The 21,730-nt window shown below is 29.9% G+C and overlaps 1 protein-coding gene across 1 annotated transcript in view; it reads right to left on the bottom strand.

The window, feature by feature from the left end:
* Positions 1-9,548, bottom strand: part of LOC140044180 (uncharacterized) — a 31,625-nt gene extending 22,077 nt beyond the window's left edge. The window contains exons 1-7 of the mRNA XM_072088658.1: positions 9,054-9,548; positions 8,279-8,375; positions 7,613-7,648; positions 6,998-7,249; positions 6,358-6,523; positions 5,197-5,303; positions 2,047-2,159 (exon numbers count right to left, since the gene is read on the bottom strand). Coding sequence (XP_071944759.1) covers positions 2,047-2,159; positions 5,197-5,303; positions 6,358-6,523; positions 6,998-7,249; positions 7,613-7,648; positions 8,279-8,375; positions 9,054-9,143 — 861 coding nt within the window. The 5' untranslated portion in view covers positions 9,144-9,548. The remainder of the gene's footprint in view (positions 1-2,046; positions 2,160-5,196; positions 5,304-6,357; positions 6,524-6,997; positions 7,250-7,612; positions 7,649-8,278; positions 8,376-9,053) is intronic.
* Positions 9,549-21,730: the final 12,182 nt, after the last annotated feature.

The following is a 21,730-nucleotide window of genomic DNA, read 5'->3' as shown; positions in this document are numbered from 1 at the left end:
CCACAGCCTCCCCCCCCCCCTCCATGGTGGGGGTTGTGGCGAAGCGAATTTTGTTACAGAACACACTTAGATGGCCGGAAATGGCACTCTCGCACGCAAAATCCATGATAAATGGCACCTTTCTAGTTCGCCGGAAATGACACTTTATTAGCAGGGATAACGATGCAAAATTAAAAGTTGTTATTTTTCAACCAATTTAAACATTATCTGTTGGTATTTTGTTTCAATATTCCAATAAAGAAAGAATTACGAAAATCTGACTTGTTGTAGTTTTTGAAATATAGGGTCTAAACATTGCCGAAAATGATCGTTTTTAGCCACGAACGTTGTAATAAATAAATGAACCTTCTTTATGGTATGTGTGATTTTTCTTTAAAAGAATTGAATAATAAAGGCTTCATATCGATTTTTTTGGCACTTATAATAAATATTTCTCAGAGAAAAAAGCACATGGCTTGTAGAACTATATTATCTTGGCGTAGGAAGACAAAAAAATCTCAGGCCATGAGAGGCTCAACTACAAAAACAAGGTTGAATAGTGCAGGGAGTTGATTTTACAACTCCCTGAATAATGTAAGGACCGTTCGATGATTTTTGAGTAAACAATCTACCGCGTATGGTCGTACGCGCTAGATAGTACGGTATTTTAACTACATTTCTTACATGTTTGGTTGGATGTAATGGAAATAAAAAATAGTTGATCTGATGGAATGATATGTAAATAAACAAATACTCAAAAGAATTATGTTTACAGTTCAATTATTTTCAGAATAATAATACATAAAAATGTGTTTACCAATGGACAAATAATCGCGTCAATGACACAGCTTTTGTTATAGTGTGTACATACCTTTTGTTATAGTGTGTACATACCTTTTGTTATAGTGTGTACGTACCTTTTGTTATATTGTGTACGTACCTTTTGTTATATTGTGTACGTACCTATTGTTATATTGTGTACGTACCTATTGTTATATTGTGTACGTACCTATTGTTATAGTGTGTACGTACCTTTTGTTATAGTGTGTACGTACCTTTTGTTATAGTGTGTACGTACCTTTTGTTATAGTGTGTACGTACCTTTTGTTATATTGTGTACGTACCTTTTGTTATATTGTGTACGTACCTTTTGTTATATTGTGTACGTACCTATTGTTATATTGTGTACGTACCTATTGTTATAGTGTGTACGTACCTTTTGTTATAGTGTGTACGTATCTTTTGTTATAGTGTGTACGTACCTATTGTTATATTGTGTACATACCTATTGTTATAGTGTGTACGTACCTTTTGTTATAGTGTGTACGTACCTTTTGTTATAGTGTGTACGTACCTTTTGTTATAGTGTGTACGTACCTTTTGTTACAGTGTGTACACACCTTTTGTTACAGTGTGTACACACCTTTTGTTACAGTGTGTACACACCTTTTGTTATAGTGTGTACACACCTTTTGTTATAGTGTGTACATACCTTTTGTTATAGTGTGTACACACCTTTTGTTATAGTGTGTACATACCTTTTGTTATAGTGTGTACACACCTTTTGTTATAGTGTGTACACACCTTTTGTTATAGTGTGTACACACCTTTTGTTATAGTGTGTACACACCTTTTGTTATAGTGTGTACACACCTTTTGTTATAGTGTGTACACACCTTTTGTTATAGTGTGTACACACCTTTTGTTTTAGTGTGTACACACCTTTTGCTATAGTGTGTACACACCTTTTGTTATAGTGTGTACACACCTTTTGTTATAGTGTGTACATACCTTTTGTTATAGTGTGTACATACCTTTTGTTATAGTGTGTACATACCTTTTGTTATAGTGTGTACACACCTTTTGTTATAGTGTGTACACACCTTTTGTTATAGTGTGTACACACCTTTTGTTATAGTGTGTACACACCTTTTGTTATAGTGTGTACACACCTTTTGTTATAGTGTGTACATACCTTTTCTTATAGTGTGTACATACCTTTTGTTATAGTGTGTACACACCTTTTGTTATAGTGTGTACATACCTTTTCTTATAGTGTGTACATACCTTTTCAGTTGAGCTGTGAGGCTTACTTGCTGTTGCTACACCTTCTTTATTATCTTCTATTGATTTACTGATATTTTCTTCAGCAAGTCTTCTATACAATTCAATTGGATTTCCTGAAAATGAATAGCAGTTTCTATTATGTAATTGTCTATTAATAAAATCTTATTTTGAGGCTTTACAATATAGCAAGTTGTGGAACTCTTTACAAAGTAAAAAATATTCAACTTTATTTTCTCAAAAACATGAAACAAGCTTAATCCACATTTTGAAAAGACTGTATTATCATTATTATTTTAACACTTAAGTGTGGTTGTATCAAATTAATAGTTATTTTAATCACGTTTTAAATTCCTTGTTGAAATTGAAAAGAAAAGAAACATACAAACAATTCATGTTATACTGTATTATAATGGTTTAAAAACTTCTATATTCCAAGTTACAAATACACAAATTGTTCTGCCTTTAATAACAATATGTGCTATCATTTAGTTTTCAGTTTCTCACTAATAACTATTTATATTTTACTGAATATTAAGGAGATATTTAAGTGATGGATTTCTTACAATGTTGCTTAATCAATTTTAGTTTTTTAGGAAAAGTTTGTTAGAGCCATTGTTAATTAAATTAATTAGTTTCATTAAGGAAATAGTATGATTTATTCCTGAAAATTGAACTTGGTGAATTACAGTATATAAACACTAATATTAAACACAATGCCACACTTTAAATGGACTGACTTGGTGAATTACAGTATATAAACACTAATATTAAACACAATGCCACACTTTAAATGGACTGACTTGGTGAATTACAGTATATAAACACTAATATTAAACACAATGCCACACTTTAAATGGACTGACTTGGTGAATTACAGTATATGAACACTACTATTAAACACAATGCCACACTTTAAATGGACTTACTTGGTGAATTACAGTATATAAACACTAATATTAAACACAATGCCACACTTTAAATGGACTAACTTGGTGAATTACAGTATATAAACACTAATATTAAACACAATGCCACACTTTAAATGGACTGACTTGGTGAATTACAGTATATAAACACTAATATTAAACACAATGCCACACTTTAAATGGACTGACTTGGTGAATTACAGTATATAAACACTAATATTAAACACAATGCCACACTTTAAATGGACTGACTTGGTGAATTACATTATATAAACACTAATATTAAACACAATGCCACACTTTAAATGGACTGACTTGGTGAATTACAGTATATGAACACTACTATTAAACACAATGCCACACTTTAAATGGACTTACTTGGTGAATTACAGTATATAAACACTAATATTAAACACAATGCCACACTTTAAATGGACTTACTTGGTGAATTACAGTATATAAACACTAATATTAAACACAATGCCACACTTTAAATGGACTAACTTGGTGAATTACAGTATATAAACACTAATATTAAACACAATGCCACACTTTAAATGGACTGACTTGGTGAATTACAGTATATAAACACTAATATTAAACACAATGCCACACTTTAAATGGACTGACTTGGTGAATGACAGTATATGAACACTAATATTAAACACAATGCCACACTTTAAATGGACTGACTTGGTGAATGACAGTATATAAACACTAATATTAAACACAATGCCACACTTTAAATGGACTGACTTGGTGAATTACAGTATATAAACACTAATATTAAACACAATGCCACACTTTAAATGGACTGACTTGGTGAATTACAGTATATGAACACTAATATTAAACACAATGCCACACTTAAAATGGACTGACTCGGTGAATTACAGTATATAAACACTACTATTAAACACAATGCCACACTTTAAATGGACTAACTTGGTGAATTACAGTATATGAACACTAATATTAAACACAATGCCACACTTTAAATGGACTTACTTGGTGAATTACAGTATATGAACACTACTATTAAACACAATGCCACACTTTAAATGGACTAACTTGGTGAATTACAGTATATAAACACTAATATTAAACACAATGCCACACTTTAAATGGACTGACTTGGTGAATTACAGTATATAAACACTAATATTAAACACAATGCCACACTTTAAATGGACTAACTTGGTGAATTACAGTATATGAACACTACTATTAAACACAATGCCACACTTTAAATGGACTGACTTGGTGAATTACAGTATATAAACACTAATATTAAACACAATGCCACACTTTAAATGGACTGACTTGGTGAATTACAGTATATAAACACTAATATTAAACACAATGCCACACTTTAAATGGACTGACTTGGTGAATTACAGTATATAAACACTAATATTAAACACAATGCCACACTTTAAATGGACTGACTTGGTGAATTACAGTATATAAACACTAATATTAAACACAATGCCACACTTTAAATGGACTTACTTGGTGAATTACAGTATATAAACACTAATATTAAACACAATGCCACACTTTAAATGGACTAACTTGGTGAATTACAGTATATAAACACTAATATTAAACACAATGCCACACTTTAAATGGACTTACTTGGTGAATTACAGTATATAAACACTAATATTAAACACAATGCCACACTTTAAATGGACTAACTTGGTGAATTACAGTATATAAACACTAATATTATTTTATTTTATTTATTTATTTTATGTCTTTAGGCACTGTGGCCAAGGATTACCAATAGTGAATTAATCACTGTCCTATCAGATAGGTGGTAATCCCCCTGATACAGAGGCTATTTTGTGAACCAGTTCACCGGGGTAACCCCCTACTCTTTTTCGAATAATGAACTGGGTTCTTTAAAGTACACACAGGTTATAACTGTGTACACTGGACCTACGGTTTATAGTCCTTATCCGAGAAGACTTGTTCCACCACCAGAACTAGGAGCGAGTCGGCCTCGAACCCTTGCCGATGTTGTTGTTGGCTCTTCTATTAAACACAATGCCACACTTTAAATGGACTAACTTGGTGAATTACAGTATATAAACACTAATATTAAACACATGCAATGCCACACTTAAAATGGACTGACTTTATGATCTATCCCCCTTCATTTGGCTTGTATACTTTGATGAGGTTAATGATGATGATTCTTTAATTTATTCATTTTTACCACAATCATCTGTAAGATCCTCTGTCCAGTTATTTTGTTCTTCAGCCTTTGTTTCTACTGTTTTAATCACGGCAATACCATCTGTTATTAAATGCTCTTTGTTAAAACTGAAATATAATTTATACAAAAAGATTATCCAAGTATGAATTTAGATAAAGTTGTTTTACATTTTAAATTGAATAATATCAATACATGTTAAATAAAATTATCAAAATTGCAATTTGCTTGTTGGTATGTTTGTTTGAATATTTCAGATAAAGAACACATAAGTATATATAATATATTATATATAAACACATCAGGCAAAGAACATTAATTCTAAACCGCCCGGTGATATACTGAAATTTAATTATTTAATTTGAATCGGTATAGCTTTCCTAATATTATGAAAAATGTGGTCAAGCTATTAATTAGATCCAAAAACATTTTAATGATTAGATATAAAGGTAAAAGCATTGTATATATTAAAACATTTATTATTAGATACACTGATTGAAGTTTTTCTGAAGTTTATGCTGTAGCGAATTTGGTACCGCTATGTAAAGGCCCATTTACACTAGGATGATAACGATCAATGATAGATAAATATGCATTGTTCATACATAAAACAAAATATATATAAAATGCAAAACTAAAGGATAACCATCTTTGCTTCCTTTCACACGTCCAAACAAATGACGTCATAATTAGTAAGAGCAATAATACTGTGACAATACAATGATTAAAAATGACGTCATGATTAGTAAGAGCAATAATATTGTGACAATACAATGATTTTTTGTTGTTTTTGTCATTTGATAGGATTTTCAAAAACAGCATAAATCAAAAACTTCTCTAATTTCTTTTGTTTTATGTATGAGACATTCATGCTTATCTATTTATCGTCGATCACTATTGTTGTAGTTTAAATGGGCCTTAAGACTTTGACACCACTTTATTTATGGAACAGTCCTGTTGTGAGACTGCTGATTGGTGGATAGGTATGGTAAGATTTGAAGGGAGAAACCCACATGGTAGGCAGTACAGTTTGATCCTCCAAAGATACCAGACTATTACCAGATACCAATTAACTCAAACTTGAAAATACCTCATCCAGGCAGATAAAATGTTACAATACTATAACTACTATTATCATTATTTCTAAGCTTAACTTATACTTACTTCTTTCCAAGACAAGCATTGATCAGGCAAGTTTTGCCCACACCTTCCTGACCAATCACTTTAACCATTCCAAGATTCACTTCAACTTGACCTTCTTTCAATGCTTCAATGTAAGCTTTTTCAACTTCTTTACCACGAGCAGATATAGCATAAGGGATGTCTATTTCTACTCAGAAATAAAATAAGTATTAGTTATACAGTTTATTAAGCACATACAGTTCTACATTTTATTATTTAAACAATAAAATACAACTAATACATTAAAGCTAGATCTGAAATTAATAAAAAATGTTGTATACATATTGTGTATTCAGTATTTTTGCAAAATTAAAATAGGCTCATTAGTTCTGAAATGAAAATAATGTATATATGTTAATCCATTGTTGATAATCCTCTTCCTTCATGAGACAGGAGAAATGGACTTATATGGTATACTATATTCATTTGTTTAATTTGTTCTCATATTGTTAGTTAGCTTAATTTGTATATGTTTAATTTTAAAATCAAGGATAATATTGTGTTGTTGGATTTTTTAAAACTTTTACTGCAGCTGTCTCTTAACAAATCTTCCCCTTAAAGTTATGGAATAGTCAGTTTAAAGGTTTGAGGGAAGTAACCTAACCTGTAATGTGTCACTTACTTTCAATTTCATCAGCCAAATCATGCCGACCTGCTATCCTGACAGCTCTACAAAGTTGTGAACGCCTGGATTCAGTAACTTGAACTGTCTTGTACCAGGAGTTCAGCATCTCTAAAGTTGCATCTATTTTGCCATTTGAATTGACATGGAAGGATTCAATATCTTCCTGCTTGAATCCAAGATATTCTGCTAGGTTTTCAAACTGATCATACATGTTGGTAGCTACATGTATAAAATCTTTAGTTGTTATATCTACAAAAAAAAAGATATTCTGATCAAAACATAATATATTATACATAGCAGTTTTAAATATGAGAGTACCATATGGTTTAAACAGATTTCATCCCAGCTTCCCAAGTAACATGTTTGCCTTTGAATCATGTAGTCCTGGTTAAATTGCAGCTCTGGGCTGAAATATTCCTCATAAAGGATTGTAGACTGAATAATGACAATGTAGTTTAAAGCAACACTTTTTGCGTAAAAAATGTAAATAATTCTACATTCTTTATTACACACTAAAGTTTCAGTTAAATCATGTCACAAAGTATGACATGGTATGGGTGAATACTCATACCATGTCACAAAGTATGACATGGTATGGGTAATTATTCATACCTGATGATGTGAAATATATTTCTGGTAAAGGTCCACCTAAAAGAAAGTAGAATGTATGATATAAAGTTGAAGCTCTTTCACAATAAAAAAAGACATACCATATTGGAAATAAGATAAGGAGCAACATTTTAAACATTTTATTTTGCAAATTAACGTTTAGACAGGCAGCGCTTTATATTAATTCCTTCAATAAACAATCAGAGAATTGTATTTTTGTATTTTAATTTTGTATTTTTTATTATAATATGCTATAGATTAGAATACAATACAAATAAGAATAACAAAGAAGGCTACAAGAAACAGATTAAGAATGCTGTTTTTGTTTTTACTAATATAAAAAAAACAGTTTTTAACCAAATTCATCAATAGTATTGTTTAATGTAATAAATGAGTAAAACAATCTAGGTAATCAGCAATTGGATGGGGTTCTTTTTGAGATGGTGTTCTTTGAAATTATTTGATCTATTTTACTTTCTGTAATCAACGATGTATATATAAATACATAAAAGAAATTATTCTTATTATTATAACTGTAATAAATTCTATTTGTTTGATATAGGCATTATTATTATTTCAATTTGGGATGGGTAATCACTGCTTTCAAGATTACTTATCAAAGCATTTTGTGGAACAAACTTGTTTTGTACTGTATTTAAACTTTCAAACCTTTCAACAATTTCATTACTTCTTCCTTTTGGGCTTCGACATCTTCATATTTTCCACATACATTTGTAATGTACAAATCAATAACAGATTTGCCATTCTGACAATCAAAGAAATAAAATGTAAGAATCCAAGAATAAAATTAGTGATTACAAAATTCATCATAATAACATACAATAATAGGCATGATTGTGACAATCCTCAAGTTTCTATTTTCATAAACTAAAAATGTAAATAAAACAATGATTGATATACGGTAGAATTAATATTATTATTTGTATTTCATTCAAATTAGACATATTTAATAAAATAATAAATATGTAAAAGCAAATAAATAAAAGTGAATGTATAAATTTCAATGCATTCAAATTAGATGGTCAGTTTAGCACTATGAACAACAATATTGAGATGGAAACAAAGTATTTTTGGTACAGCTATACAACATTTATCAAGAACACTTCATTCTAAAAATATTAATTATAATCATTGCAAAAGCAGACACTATCACGTATTTAATCATTAAGGTAATACCTTTGATCATAACCTGGAATTAATATATCTGATTTAATCTAATTATTAATATTATGTCATAACTTACAGGGTAGGAGGAAAGTATAAATTGGCCTATGGAGGTTTACAAATACCATGAAAATATGTTATGGAATAAACAGGTCCAACATTTACAAAAAGAGTACTCTTATGAAAAATGAATATCATTTAATTTTTATTTAATAAAATTATTGTTATTATTCTAATTGTTTTAACTCAAATAGTTTACCTTATTTTTATTTGAAATAATACCTCTACCATGAGCCTTTATAAAACACACCATAGTGTTTCTGTGCTCATCGTAAGTAAGATCACTCATAGCACAGTGATGCAGGGCTGTGTCACCATCCTAGAAAAAAAAGACAAAACCATACTGAATATTTTTGAGGGAAAAAAGTAATCAAGGAAACCACTACTCAAACAACAATATGGGCATCCAATATTTAACCTTTTTTTTTACTTAAAGAGTTCCAGGGGTACAATCTTCTGTAAACTAAAACTGTATTTTCCTAACAATACATAACTGTAATCTATTAAATCCCTTCTGGTTTTAACAAAGGCAATCTTTTATGATTATAATTTTTTACTCTTTCTCTATTCTTCTACTATACTGCAATAGTGCAAATTCCAATTTCAAATAAACAAAAACAATCATGAATGATGTAGACATATCAGTGTTATTGTGCATCATCATGCAAATATTATAATTAACAAGATATTAATAGTTATTTTATTTTGACATTTAAAGCATGTTTAAAACAAATGTAATTAACTTATGAAATGTTTAAATACTCTGTGAACTTCAAATGAAACCATTTTATAGTGGTTATTGCACAATTTCCTAAACAACCAAAGAGTATATAATTAAATCTGCAACTTACTATGAATATAAATGAACATCAATATAGATACGTTAAAGTAAACTATGGCAGCAATAACATTGTTAAATGATAGTTTGCTCTAGCCACATTGTGAATAACAATATATATTTATTATTTGACCCTTGACCTATTAAGAGTTGCATTAATAACATAACATTATTACATCAGTGGTGAATAAAAGATGCAAAGAAAATGACTTGAAATTGAAATTTATATTTATACTGGGTAAAGTCAAAGACTGGTCTCCTAGAGGGCCCAGTTGGTGATCAGTGGCTGTGATGTACTAATACACCGGGGTAACCCCCTACTCGTCTCGAAAGATGTACTAGGTTCTTTAAAGTACACACGAGCTAGATGTGTACACTAGACCTACGGTTTATAGTCCTTGTCCGAGAAGACTCGTTCTACCACCAGAACCATGGAGTGAGTGAGCCTCGAACCCCTGCCGATGTTATGGCTACGTAATTACGGTTCCACTGTCTTAACCGCTCGGGCACTCACTCACTAGATCGTACTTAATATTATGTTGTTTTACAAAAAATCAATTCATATCAAAAATTATAATAATCAAAATCAAAATATTTAAACAGACAATGAAGTCAATTTTGTTTAAGAACTGTTGACAATGAGTTTGAAAAAGGTATGAAATAAAAGTAGGTGCAATGTACCTGGTCTGATGATAAGAACCATGCAACATGTGCAGATTGATTTTGCATTAAAAAAAATTATGTGTATACAATATAATAGGAAGTATTACAATAAATTGTATAAATTTATGAGTGATTGTATCTGGGTCTTGATGAGTTTCAAGGACGTATAAGGTTGAAACCAGGTGATACATTCAAGTTCAATTTCTCTTTCATCAATCAAAAAATAATAGTTTATGAGTTGTTAACTCAAAGTCATGTTTGGAGTAAGGAACTTAGAAGTTTTACATGAGACAGTAGTCGGTAGACGATTATAAAAAACAAACAATTACTCTGTGCATTTGTATAAGTCCAGTATAAGCACAGTTCTAATAATTATCAGAATTGTTGATTGAAAGTTTATTTTTAAAATGCGATTGAACAAAGCTTGTGAAGTCATTTTTAAACTTAGACCAATACAATGGCCAATCACCACAAAGTGAATGTATCATATTTTTGTAATGTGAACCTATTCATTCTTTGTGTAAGATATTTTTATATAAATTTTTGTTTGTTGCTTCATATCTTGTTATCCAGTTTTTGCTGTATGAATATAAAAGTCACTGTTAACTATTTCCATACGGGGATGTGCAGCATTTATGAGGTATATTACCAAGGACTTGGTAACACAAGTGTGGGAAATGATGGGGTGAAATTAGTAGTTATGTCCGGCATCAAAATGCCACGATTTATCGCACAGTTTTAGAGAGGATTTTAGCTTCACTGGATGCTAAGCCCATTGCTAAAAGGGGTCATACCTTTGAGAAACTTAGCTTCTAGTGTTATTGTGAACTCCTTTGCAAACGCAATTGCGCCCCCTATTGCGTTGCCTTTTACCTGTTAGGTAGCGCAAAAGTGCCTCATGTCTGGAAGTGGCTGCTGGTTTGTATGCAAATAATATTGTCAAAGTCTACATAAAAACTTATGAATTTGGGATTCAATATAGGACATGGCTATGTATTATTATTTTTGTCACCATATAGTATATTGCCATCCAGACTGACAGGAATATATTACAACCCTCACTAACTTGATGATCAAGATCAATAACACAGGGGTATTGCTAAACTGCACAAACCCCAAAAACCCTGCGCAAACCTCCATGAATTAATTCAATCTAACAAGCTATATGCTATTCTGACCAAGAAAAACTACATGGCCTATTTAGAATTAATTTCATTTTTGTTTTTTTATTTTAAACATACATTAATTAATTAATTAGCAGATATTTATTATGAAATCATTTTTAAAAACAGATTCTTAAATTATAACAAATAAGAAAGAATTGTGGTAATCCATGCATGAAATGGCTAAAAAATAATAACAATAATTGTGCCCTCATTATTACATTTAACTACATAATTATTTTCACCTTTTTTTTTTTTGGTAATGATTCTTCTTTTCATTTAAATCATTTTCCTAGTAAAATTAAAGTTCTCGGGAAATATAGGTAAGTATGAGGCAATGTACGTTTTTTGTGGTAAATAATATTTATTGAGTGACAAGACATACTATCAGTCACAAACAATAGAAAAGAAGAACAGTTTTTAAAAAATTGAGTTTTAAAGATTTGTTATGGTCAAGGGGGAAAAATATACAGTACAGTAAGGTATAAAAAATGGCATATGAAATGCAATGTACTGTACTGAATTCAAACCACTGTGAGGAAATATGACAGAATAAGGTGAGCTTTATTTCTGCTACCAAGAAATATGTAAATAAACATACTGCATATATAAATAATGTAAACTTTTAATGATAAGGCTTTGATTAATTTCTTTACAAAATAGGATAACAAAGCAAAATAAACAAACTATTTGTTGTGCACATGTCAACAAATATTTGTGGTAAACATTTTCAAACAAATTAAATATACTACTAGTCTAGATTTTGAACTAGTACTAATTTTGAATTATCCTACAATCCCATTATCAATGACAAAAACATAAATTGTTATTAGTATGTACTGTCCACCTATGTATTTAAAAATGTGTAAAATACAATGAGTGAAAGTACCTTCTTTTGTTGATTTACATCAGCTCCCTTATTGAGAAGGACCAAGCAGACTTCATGAAAACCTTGATATGCAGCTTCAATCAGAGGTGTGTTTCCATGCTAAAAATAATAAATGCATATTGATAATTTAATTTTTCCATACAAATACTTTCATATAAATTCTTTTAAGTGGCATTTACCATCAATTTGCCAATTTATTTTGTATTTAAAAAAAATGACAGGTTATTATTACTTACAGTAGGCCTACATCTTGTATTGAAAATTCACCCTGCTGAATTCTCATTTTAATAATCAAACCTCATTAGGCAAATTGCAATCAATATCATCAATATCAGCCTTATTTATATTTGTATTATTTTTAATATTTGATTAATTTTTATTTACTTTTTTAATTTTCAAGATGAGATGAAAGGTACAGTAAAATCATATCAGTCAACATTAACTGTTAATATGAATGCTCTATAATTGTTGACACTTGATTCATGTAATATTGTATCAATGATAACAACAAAGTTCAAGATACAATAAAGAAGTGTTAAAGTATCAATACATCGTATAATGAATTATTAATATTACAAAGTGCACAATGATCCCATTATTTTGTGATTAAGCTGTTCCTAAATTTGAATACAGTATTGACTTGATAAACACCTATTTTATTCAAATTGTTAGAAAATTATACAAATATGAGAAAAAATGCATTATCAAACCTGTATGATTTATGATTGTTAAAAGAATATAAAATTGCAAGGTATTAGATACTTAAAGCATTGCACTGTATATACAGTATGTATATACTGTAGACAATCTGAGCCTGCATTAAAGAGGTAGGCCCTACTTTAAATGAACTTCTGCTATTGTCTATTCCTATAAAAATGTTATCAATATTCTTCCATAATTTGTTATGTATACAATATAAGAACATATGCTTTTCATTTTCAATAACACATATATAACATTCATTTTTTTCTAATTTCCAGATACAGCTGTAAGTTAGTTGGAACAATTTTATGTAATGGTTTATAATTTAGTATATTTTTTTCATTTTTCACCTTCTTTATCGGATTTATGTTTTGGGCATTGAGAGCAACATTCCATTTGTTTAAAACACGAGAAGTAATAGCTTTTGATTTAAAGCATGAGTATACATTTTGCTGTTATGTGTTATGTGTTATTTAATTGTTATAATACATTCATCCTTAATATGTACAGACAGTATGTATGTACAGCTTTTTTATTATTTATGTTTTAGTTTTTTTAGGCTAGTTAGGGACGTAAGGGGACACAACTAATCAAGCTTTTTGAGTTTTTATGTGTTTCCTTTTCATCTTTTTTATGTTCTCATATATTGTTGTATATTTTCATGATTGAGGATGAATAAAGAATATTTGAATTTGAATTTGACATATTGTTGTTATGATTCTTAATTATACTTATACAATCTTTTGGAATGGCATCAACTAATAAAGCATATTGCAATAGTCAGCTCTTCTACATAATGTATGGAGGATTTCAATAGATGTTTTCAGCCGGTTAGAATTGATTATGTCATATATTTTGTTAAACCCTGAATCTATCCTTTTTTTTATATAGCCTTGTTTCTACATAAGTACTAATTTCATGGTAACTGTTTTCATCATCAGATTTTGGTGTGATGTACATGACATAAATTAAGATAAATATGATTACTTCCACGCGAAATTACAGAAATTTTCAAAATTAATGCTTTCATCACTATTGTAAACAACAACTATTAAGAATAATATACAGTAATAGGCAAAGTATGTTTGTGCAAATAGAGTACAAGGAGGAAAACAGTGATGAAAAACAGGATGAACCAGGAGGTAAATTTATATTGAAATTTGTCAAGGTGATTATTGATTAAGGTTGTGGGAAGTGAATTAAGGAAACTAAAACATTTAGTAACTTAGGGTAGCCATAATACAAAATCAGTAAAATCATTAAAATAAAATTTGATATGGTTTAATTGACTTTTCAATTCTTTTAAGGCTTATAATGAAAATACGCATTATTAGTTACAGCAATTGCAGGTGTTGGTTATAAGAAAAAATCTTATGCGCGTAACTTTGTGTGAAGCATGGCATTTTCAATCCACAGAAAGTTACTCTTGATATGACTTAAATTTAAAAAGTGTCAATACAAAATGACGTTTGGTTTTTAATCTATTATCAATCATTTAAATTCATAAAATCGTGCGAAAGTCATGTTGCGCAACTCTGACGTTTTTAAAAAGTAGGAGGTGCACAAAACTATACAAAGTTATGAAATATGGAATGAAAGAAGAATAATACAGATAAAAAAAGTTGATGATGATTTTATACAATCACAAGGAGTTATCCGCCAAGGTGTGGATAACTAATTATGCAGTCATTTAACCAAAAAAAATAATTATGCTAAAAAATGTTATTATTTGAAATAAAGTGTGGTAGTTGATTAACTTGGATTAATGTAAAACAAAAAAATCCAGATTATTCTGTCCTAGCGACGGATGTAGATATTGAAGGGAAGCGAATAGGTCAAATAGAAAAATGATCTGACCCCATGTGTATACAGGGTAGATGTTTATATTTGTGTTGTTTTTTTTTTGGTGTATTAAAATCTTTTTCAAAAGAAAACAAAAAGAGGAATATATTAAAATAAAGAAGATTTAATTTTTTGACTATTTATTTGATGTTAAATTATGGTCTTATGGAATGAATTAATTACAAAACAGTATTCGCTGTTTAAACACTGTATTCAGATTGGATAAGGTATTCAGATGGGTATTGTAAATACTATCTATACATGTTGGTAGTGTATTACTACAAAATGTGAACATATTGTTATAGTAGTATAAATAATCAAAATACAACTGATATGACCATTCTAAAACTTCTGGTGAAGTTTTATTAATTTCTCTAAATAAATCAATGATTAAAAATGTCTAATAATGGCATTTCAACTAAGTATTAAATACAGTAGGCTGTGTACATCATAAGTTAACAGTTTTTCAGTATCATTGAGCTTTATAGCTCTATGATTTGGTAGACTGCAATTGTATTTTAAGAACAGCACTTAAAATTGATAAAATATAATAGAAATACAATTGAAAGTTTTTAATGTAAATGATTTTAATTAAGATAATTTACATTGGCAGATCTCACTCTGAATACATTTAACCATTTCACATTAAACATCAGTGTGGTAAAAGACCTACTTAACAAACAATAAATTATATAGACACATTTAATATTAAAAACTCATTACAAACCAGCATTTGAGCAGAGAAATATTATTGAGGAAGGTTTTCATTTAATTGTCTTCATGTTACCTTATTCAAGCTGTGACAATTGTATTTATCATGGCTCTGCACAACCATGAACAAACATCAGAATGGTTGTCAATATTATAATATTAATAAAGGACAATATAAAAATGATCTGATTCATGTAGATAAGGTATTCAGATTAAGGTGTATGATATTCAGATGGGTAGTGTAAATCCCAAATTATTTTTTAAAGCAATTTATAATTATAGAAACTACTAATTCATTTTGTTTCAGTTTTATTTAGAAATATATGTTTGATGTTCTTCTGAATTCAGTTTTGTGAGCATAAAATAATATCATGACTTGTTTTTGTATGCAATGTGTGACAATGCTCTATTAACACACAGCGTACCCAATTAATGAAAAGGGCGTTGCAAACTACAGAAAACCACTAATCTCTTCTCTGTATTGACATCATGCTCTTATACTCTTTCATTGTTTTATACACGATGTTAAATGCACTAGGGTTCTAGCACTGTCTTTTTTTTCTCTTTTGTGGCTTGAACCATGGAGGTTATACCTCCATGCTTGAACCAGCACTGTTGTTCATTCATTCAATGACATGATTAATACAAGTTAATCAGTAATATGTAATACAGTACTGTAGTTGTCCTAAATCTACAATCTTCATAATCTATTTGATCATTGTTATCCAATATAATCCTCCTTTTTTCGTAATTGTTGTATATCTTTATCCATATAATATTCAAAATAAAGACCAAAAATCATTCATTCACAACAAGACACAATTCAATCCGCAATATTTGTTGTTGTTCTAAATACTGCATCTTTATAATCTGTTTAAATTGTTATTATCCAATATAATTCTCCCCTTTTCTTTCTTTTTTCGTTTATTCTTTAACCTTTTTATCCATGTATAATAATGTGTATATTAAAAAAAAGCATTATATAATATAAACATTAAAAAGGTGTTAGCATTTTAGGAATGCTTCATTGATAATCTCAACTTTAAATAATATCCAGAAGTTTTTGCACACTGGCTGAATATTTAATTCAGATAGTATCGTAATATCATGTATAGTATAGAGTTGGGGCCTGTCATCACAATCACCATGGATATGTGACTTAGTAACACATATTATTTTCCTTTTAGTAATACATTATTTTAACTTTGAAAGAATCAAATTGTACTCAAAAAGCCGTGCTTCATTTATACTTAAAAAAACTCAAGAGGAACGATGTAATCTAAAACTTTTTAGGGGGTGGGGGGGGGGGTGTCATAAAATAAAATTTCAATTGAAAACTTTGCTCTACAAACATTTTTCACCATCTCAAGAGTTTATTCTTCCCTATTTCCTATCCAGAGGATTTTATCTCATTTAAAAATAAAAGATAGAACCTTGATAATATAAGTTATAATATAATAATGTGTGCATAAAACACATGCAAAATAAAATCTAAAAATGACCTTAAAAAAAAAGGAAACATTGATAAATAGATTAATTTTTGTCATACTCAATAAAGCGTTTGAATTTAATTTTGCAATACCGTTGATATGAATAAACTATTTGATTTGTTTTCTTTTTATAGTTAATAGTAATTTATAAATTTATTTCATTTCAAGTAACATTTATTATTTCTTCTTTCAAATAAAACGTTAACATTTGACAAAAATAAAGAAATAAAATAAACTAGATTTAATTCGTCACTATGACGAATTATAGGTTATATGCATTGATTTAAATAAAGATAATTGATTTTTAAAAGATATATTGATTGATTGATTTTCTCAGAATCTTTAATTATTTATAATATATGATAGGACCTTGCTAACGCGAACACCATAGCCGGTATCACAATCCGATCAAAGATCCCTCTGCGTATAATGTCATAAACCGCATTTGTTGTTACATAATAAAAAAGACATAAAGTAACTTTTTATCTAGATTTCATTATAAATCATGTGTATAATCTATACACTAAGAAATAAATTTGAACAATACGGATAATAAAAAAAAAATCTTATTTCGTTTCCCAAGGTGAGACTCGAACTCGGTACCTTGAATGCCATTGACACGAGCACAGACCATCGAGCCATACACAACTGACTAAAACTTGGAGAAAAATTCCTCCGTGTATTTACTATGCAGTAACCACTTTGGTGCAGATAGATTATTACATACCGCAATGAATTATAATGTTTTACTATGATGACATCTTTAAAAATTAAAAAAAATGATGCACTGTCAAACTATATACTTTTAACTTTAATATATGAACTTCTTAAGGAAGAAAGTTAACGTTAAGTTTGTTATTTTGGCCTAAGAAAATGTTATAATTTGTTTGATTGTCGAAATTAATTTTGTTGAATTTAATATGCCATTAATGATGACTTAATCAACTTTTGTTCTTCTAATTTCATAATAAATCATACATATGATACATACACTTCAAGAAAATTAAATAAAAAATAGGTGTTCCCGAGCATTCTAACGATATATATTAATTTTAAAATTTAGCATATTTTCACCATTTTGTTAACTTACACGTGCGTAGCCCGTCACTTTTGACGTGCTCGTATAACGCTGTTTCGCGATGAAAAGTGAATAAAATATGATGATATTATTAAAGAAAGGTTATACAACAGTAATCAGACACAAACAGTGCGCATTAACGTTTGACGCGCAGTGCGCGTGCAAAAATCTGCGCACTCATGGCAATTTTTTAAACGCTTAAAATTGCCTGAAACGTACTCTAATTTCATCGAAAATAAATTCTGACAATTTTCAACATTTTAAGCGCGCGTACGCATGCGTTATATGCGCTACGCACGTAATTGTATTGCCATATGATGAAATATGACCTGAAATTTATGAGTACCAAATTTTGTTTAAAAGTGATTCATGTTTGTGAAGATATGATTACAAACGTGATTTCGTTAAATCGCGCGTAGACCGCGTAATTTTTGATTGCGCACCGTGAAAACATAACCACATCGATTCCTGGCCATAAGGAATATACTCTGAAAAATTGACTTAGATAGATAAAACCGATGCCAAGATAATTGACGGACAAATAGTGCTAAGGAAAGAATAAATAAATAAATAAACTAGAACTTAAACTCGTCACTTGAGGACGAGTTTGGTTATCCGCCAGCAACAAAGCGTATCTTGCGTATTCAAGTACTTCCAAGTTATGACTTTTCCAAAAAAAGTAGGCTATTCAAAATTAAAACTGCCCTCTCAGTGTAATAACCAACTAAACCCTTTTAATTAATTGTTTTCCCGTGACGGGACTCGAACCCGGTACCTCTGATACCAAAGTCGGTTGCATTACACATCGAGCCATATGACCACCTGCTGACGAAAATCCGAAGAAAGAGTCCTCGTTCATTCGGTATGTCGTGAACCCCCTCGATGCAAGTTGATTATTACATATCAAACTTAAATCATAAATTTTACTATGATGAAATCTTCACAAATTTTAAACGCTGATATTTTATGAAAGTACATACTTTCAAGTTTTATATATTAACATGTAAAGAAAAAAGATAAATGTTATGTTTATTGTTTTGCTCTTTGAATAAGTTTATGTTTGTTTGATGATAAATATTTCAAAAATTATATTTAATATGCAAATAATGTAGCCATCAAACACGTTTTAGCATTCAACACTATAATAAATCAGACCTATGATTCATACACTGCAAGAAATTAAAATAAAAAATGGGGGTAACCTTGCATTCTGATGAACTGTGTCATTTTTAAAAGTAGACATATTTTGGAACATTTTCACAATTTGTTGACGTTTTCGTGCGCAACCTGTCATGTTTAACGTGCTCGTAGAACGCCATTTCAAGTTGAAAAGTGAATAAAATAACGTAAAATTGTTAACAGAAGATTTAAAAACACAAATCGTGTAAAAGAAATGCTCATACCTGTTCCCTGCGCCGTGCGCGCGTAAAAATGTGCGCACCAGTGGCAATTTTTTAAACGCTTAAAATGACCTGAATCGTGCTCTAATTTAATCAGAAATTGATTTGAAGCATTTTAAAATTTCAAACGCCATTTACGCGCGCACTTTCTAATGTTACAAATTGCGATAGCGTTAAAAAAGTTAACTATTGATGTGAAGCAAACGTGGCTGAAAATGACGTTAAAAAATATTCATTTGTTTCGAAGTTATAACCAATTTAAGATTTTCAGAAAATCACGCGTAACTTACGCTACGCGGCTCTGACATCGTCAAAAAGCTTGGCTGGACAACTTCAGTAAAATGTCTATATGTTGAACAAGTTACAAAATGTTATGTTAACGCGTTACAGAGAAACAGCGTGCACAAATTAGGAGCATTTTAAAATTTCAAACGCAGTTTACGCGCAGACTTTCTAGTGTTCAAAAATTTGCTGAAGAGCGAAAAAGTTAGCCATTGATGTGAAGAAAACGTGGCTGAAAATTTCGTTAAAAAATATTTATCGGTTTCGAAGTTATGACCGATTTAAGATTTTCAGAAAATCGCGCGTAACTTACGCTACGCGGATCTGACATTGTCAAAAAGCTTCGCAGTACATCTTCAGTTAATTGTCTATATGTTGACCAAGTTACAAAATGTTATGTTAACACGTTCAAGAGAAAACGCGTACACAAAATCTGAGAAAGAAAGAAGAATAATAAAAAAAAAAAGTAACACTACAATAACAAAGGTTATCCGCTTGAGGCGGATAACCAATAAATAAATAAATAAATAAAGATTCTGACAGAATCAAGAGGTTATATGCATATCATGCATATAACCTAATAATAAATATACGTCTGCTTAAAAAAATAAACATATGAAATTTTGTTTAAATGCTAAAAAGAAGAGGCTGGAGCACTATAAGTTACACATCAATTGGATTACTCCAATTGACACTTGTGGTAGGCAAGAAAGGTACAATAAATGTAAAAAATTGTGTGAGGCCCTAGCATTGTAACAGTCTGAGTTCATTAAGAAAATTTAAGAAGTTTGGTTTTTTGTTAGTGACATGTTTAAAAACGAAAATACACTGTTGGAGTTTATTAATATTATCATAAACAGTTAAAAGCTTAGAGTTAAAATAACAGACACACATAACACCAATACAGTATTAAAAACAGTAAAAGCCTAAAGACCCAGCTCAAAAATATTAAAGAAACATTTGAGTATAGAGATTGTGATTGTTTACCAGATGGTGCAACATTCAACATTAGTATGTCAGATATTAGGAAACCATACAAATCATGGTTAATATTAGGAGAGTCTTTACTGTATGGCTATGAAAACCTGAGGTATGATGTCATGTCCAAAAACAGCAATATTTCCATGTTGGATGACAATACATGCTTTCATGACAATTCTTTTACTACAGTGACATAATTTGAAGTATGAATGAAAAAATGTCTAAGTAACAGGAAAAAACAAAATGATTTACAGGACACCTACAGTAATGTAGTCAGAACTATAAATGTATTTATGATTAAACCAAATGTCCAAACAGAAAAAGACAAAAAGTATTTTATTTATTCTCATCACAAAAATATTGTCTGCTATGTATTATAAGGCTAGAGGCCTAGGCTACCTCTATTGGTGAGGTAACCATCACTTGGTTTTTAGAAAATCATAACATAGAATACACACATAGTCACTATTAATATTAAACAATAGTTTCACTTTCATCATTTATATGTCAGTTAATCAAAATGGTCATTTTAATTTCAAAACATGCCACTACTGTAGCTTAGCTTACTCTAGTAATGCACATTAATTAGGTTATATGCATTATCATGCATATAACCTCTTGATTCTGTCAAAATCTTTATTTATTTATTCTTTCCTTAGCACTATTTTGTCCGTGAATTATCTTGATATCAGTTTCATCTATCTAAGTCAATTTTTCAGAGTATATTCCTTATGGCCAGGAATCGATGTGGTTATATTTTCACGATGCGTAATCAAAAATTACGCGGTCTACGCGCGATTTTACGAAATCACGTTTGTAATCATATCTTCACAAGCA

Source organism: Antedon mediterranea, chromosome 3, assembly GCF_964355755.1.
Source record: "Antedon mediterranea chromosome 3, ecAntMedi1.1, whole genome shotgun sequence".
Taxonomy (NCBI): Eukaryota; Metazoa; Echinodermata; class Crinoidea; order Comatulida; family Antedonidae; genus Antedon; species Antedon mediterranea.
The sequence above is the reverse complement of the archived record's forward strand: the minus strand, read 5'-3'. Positions and strand labels throughout refer to the sequence as shown.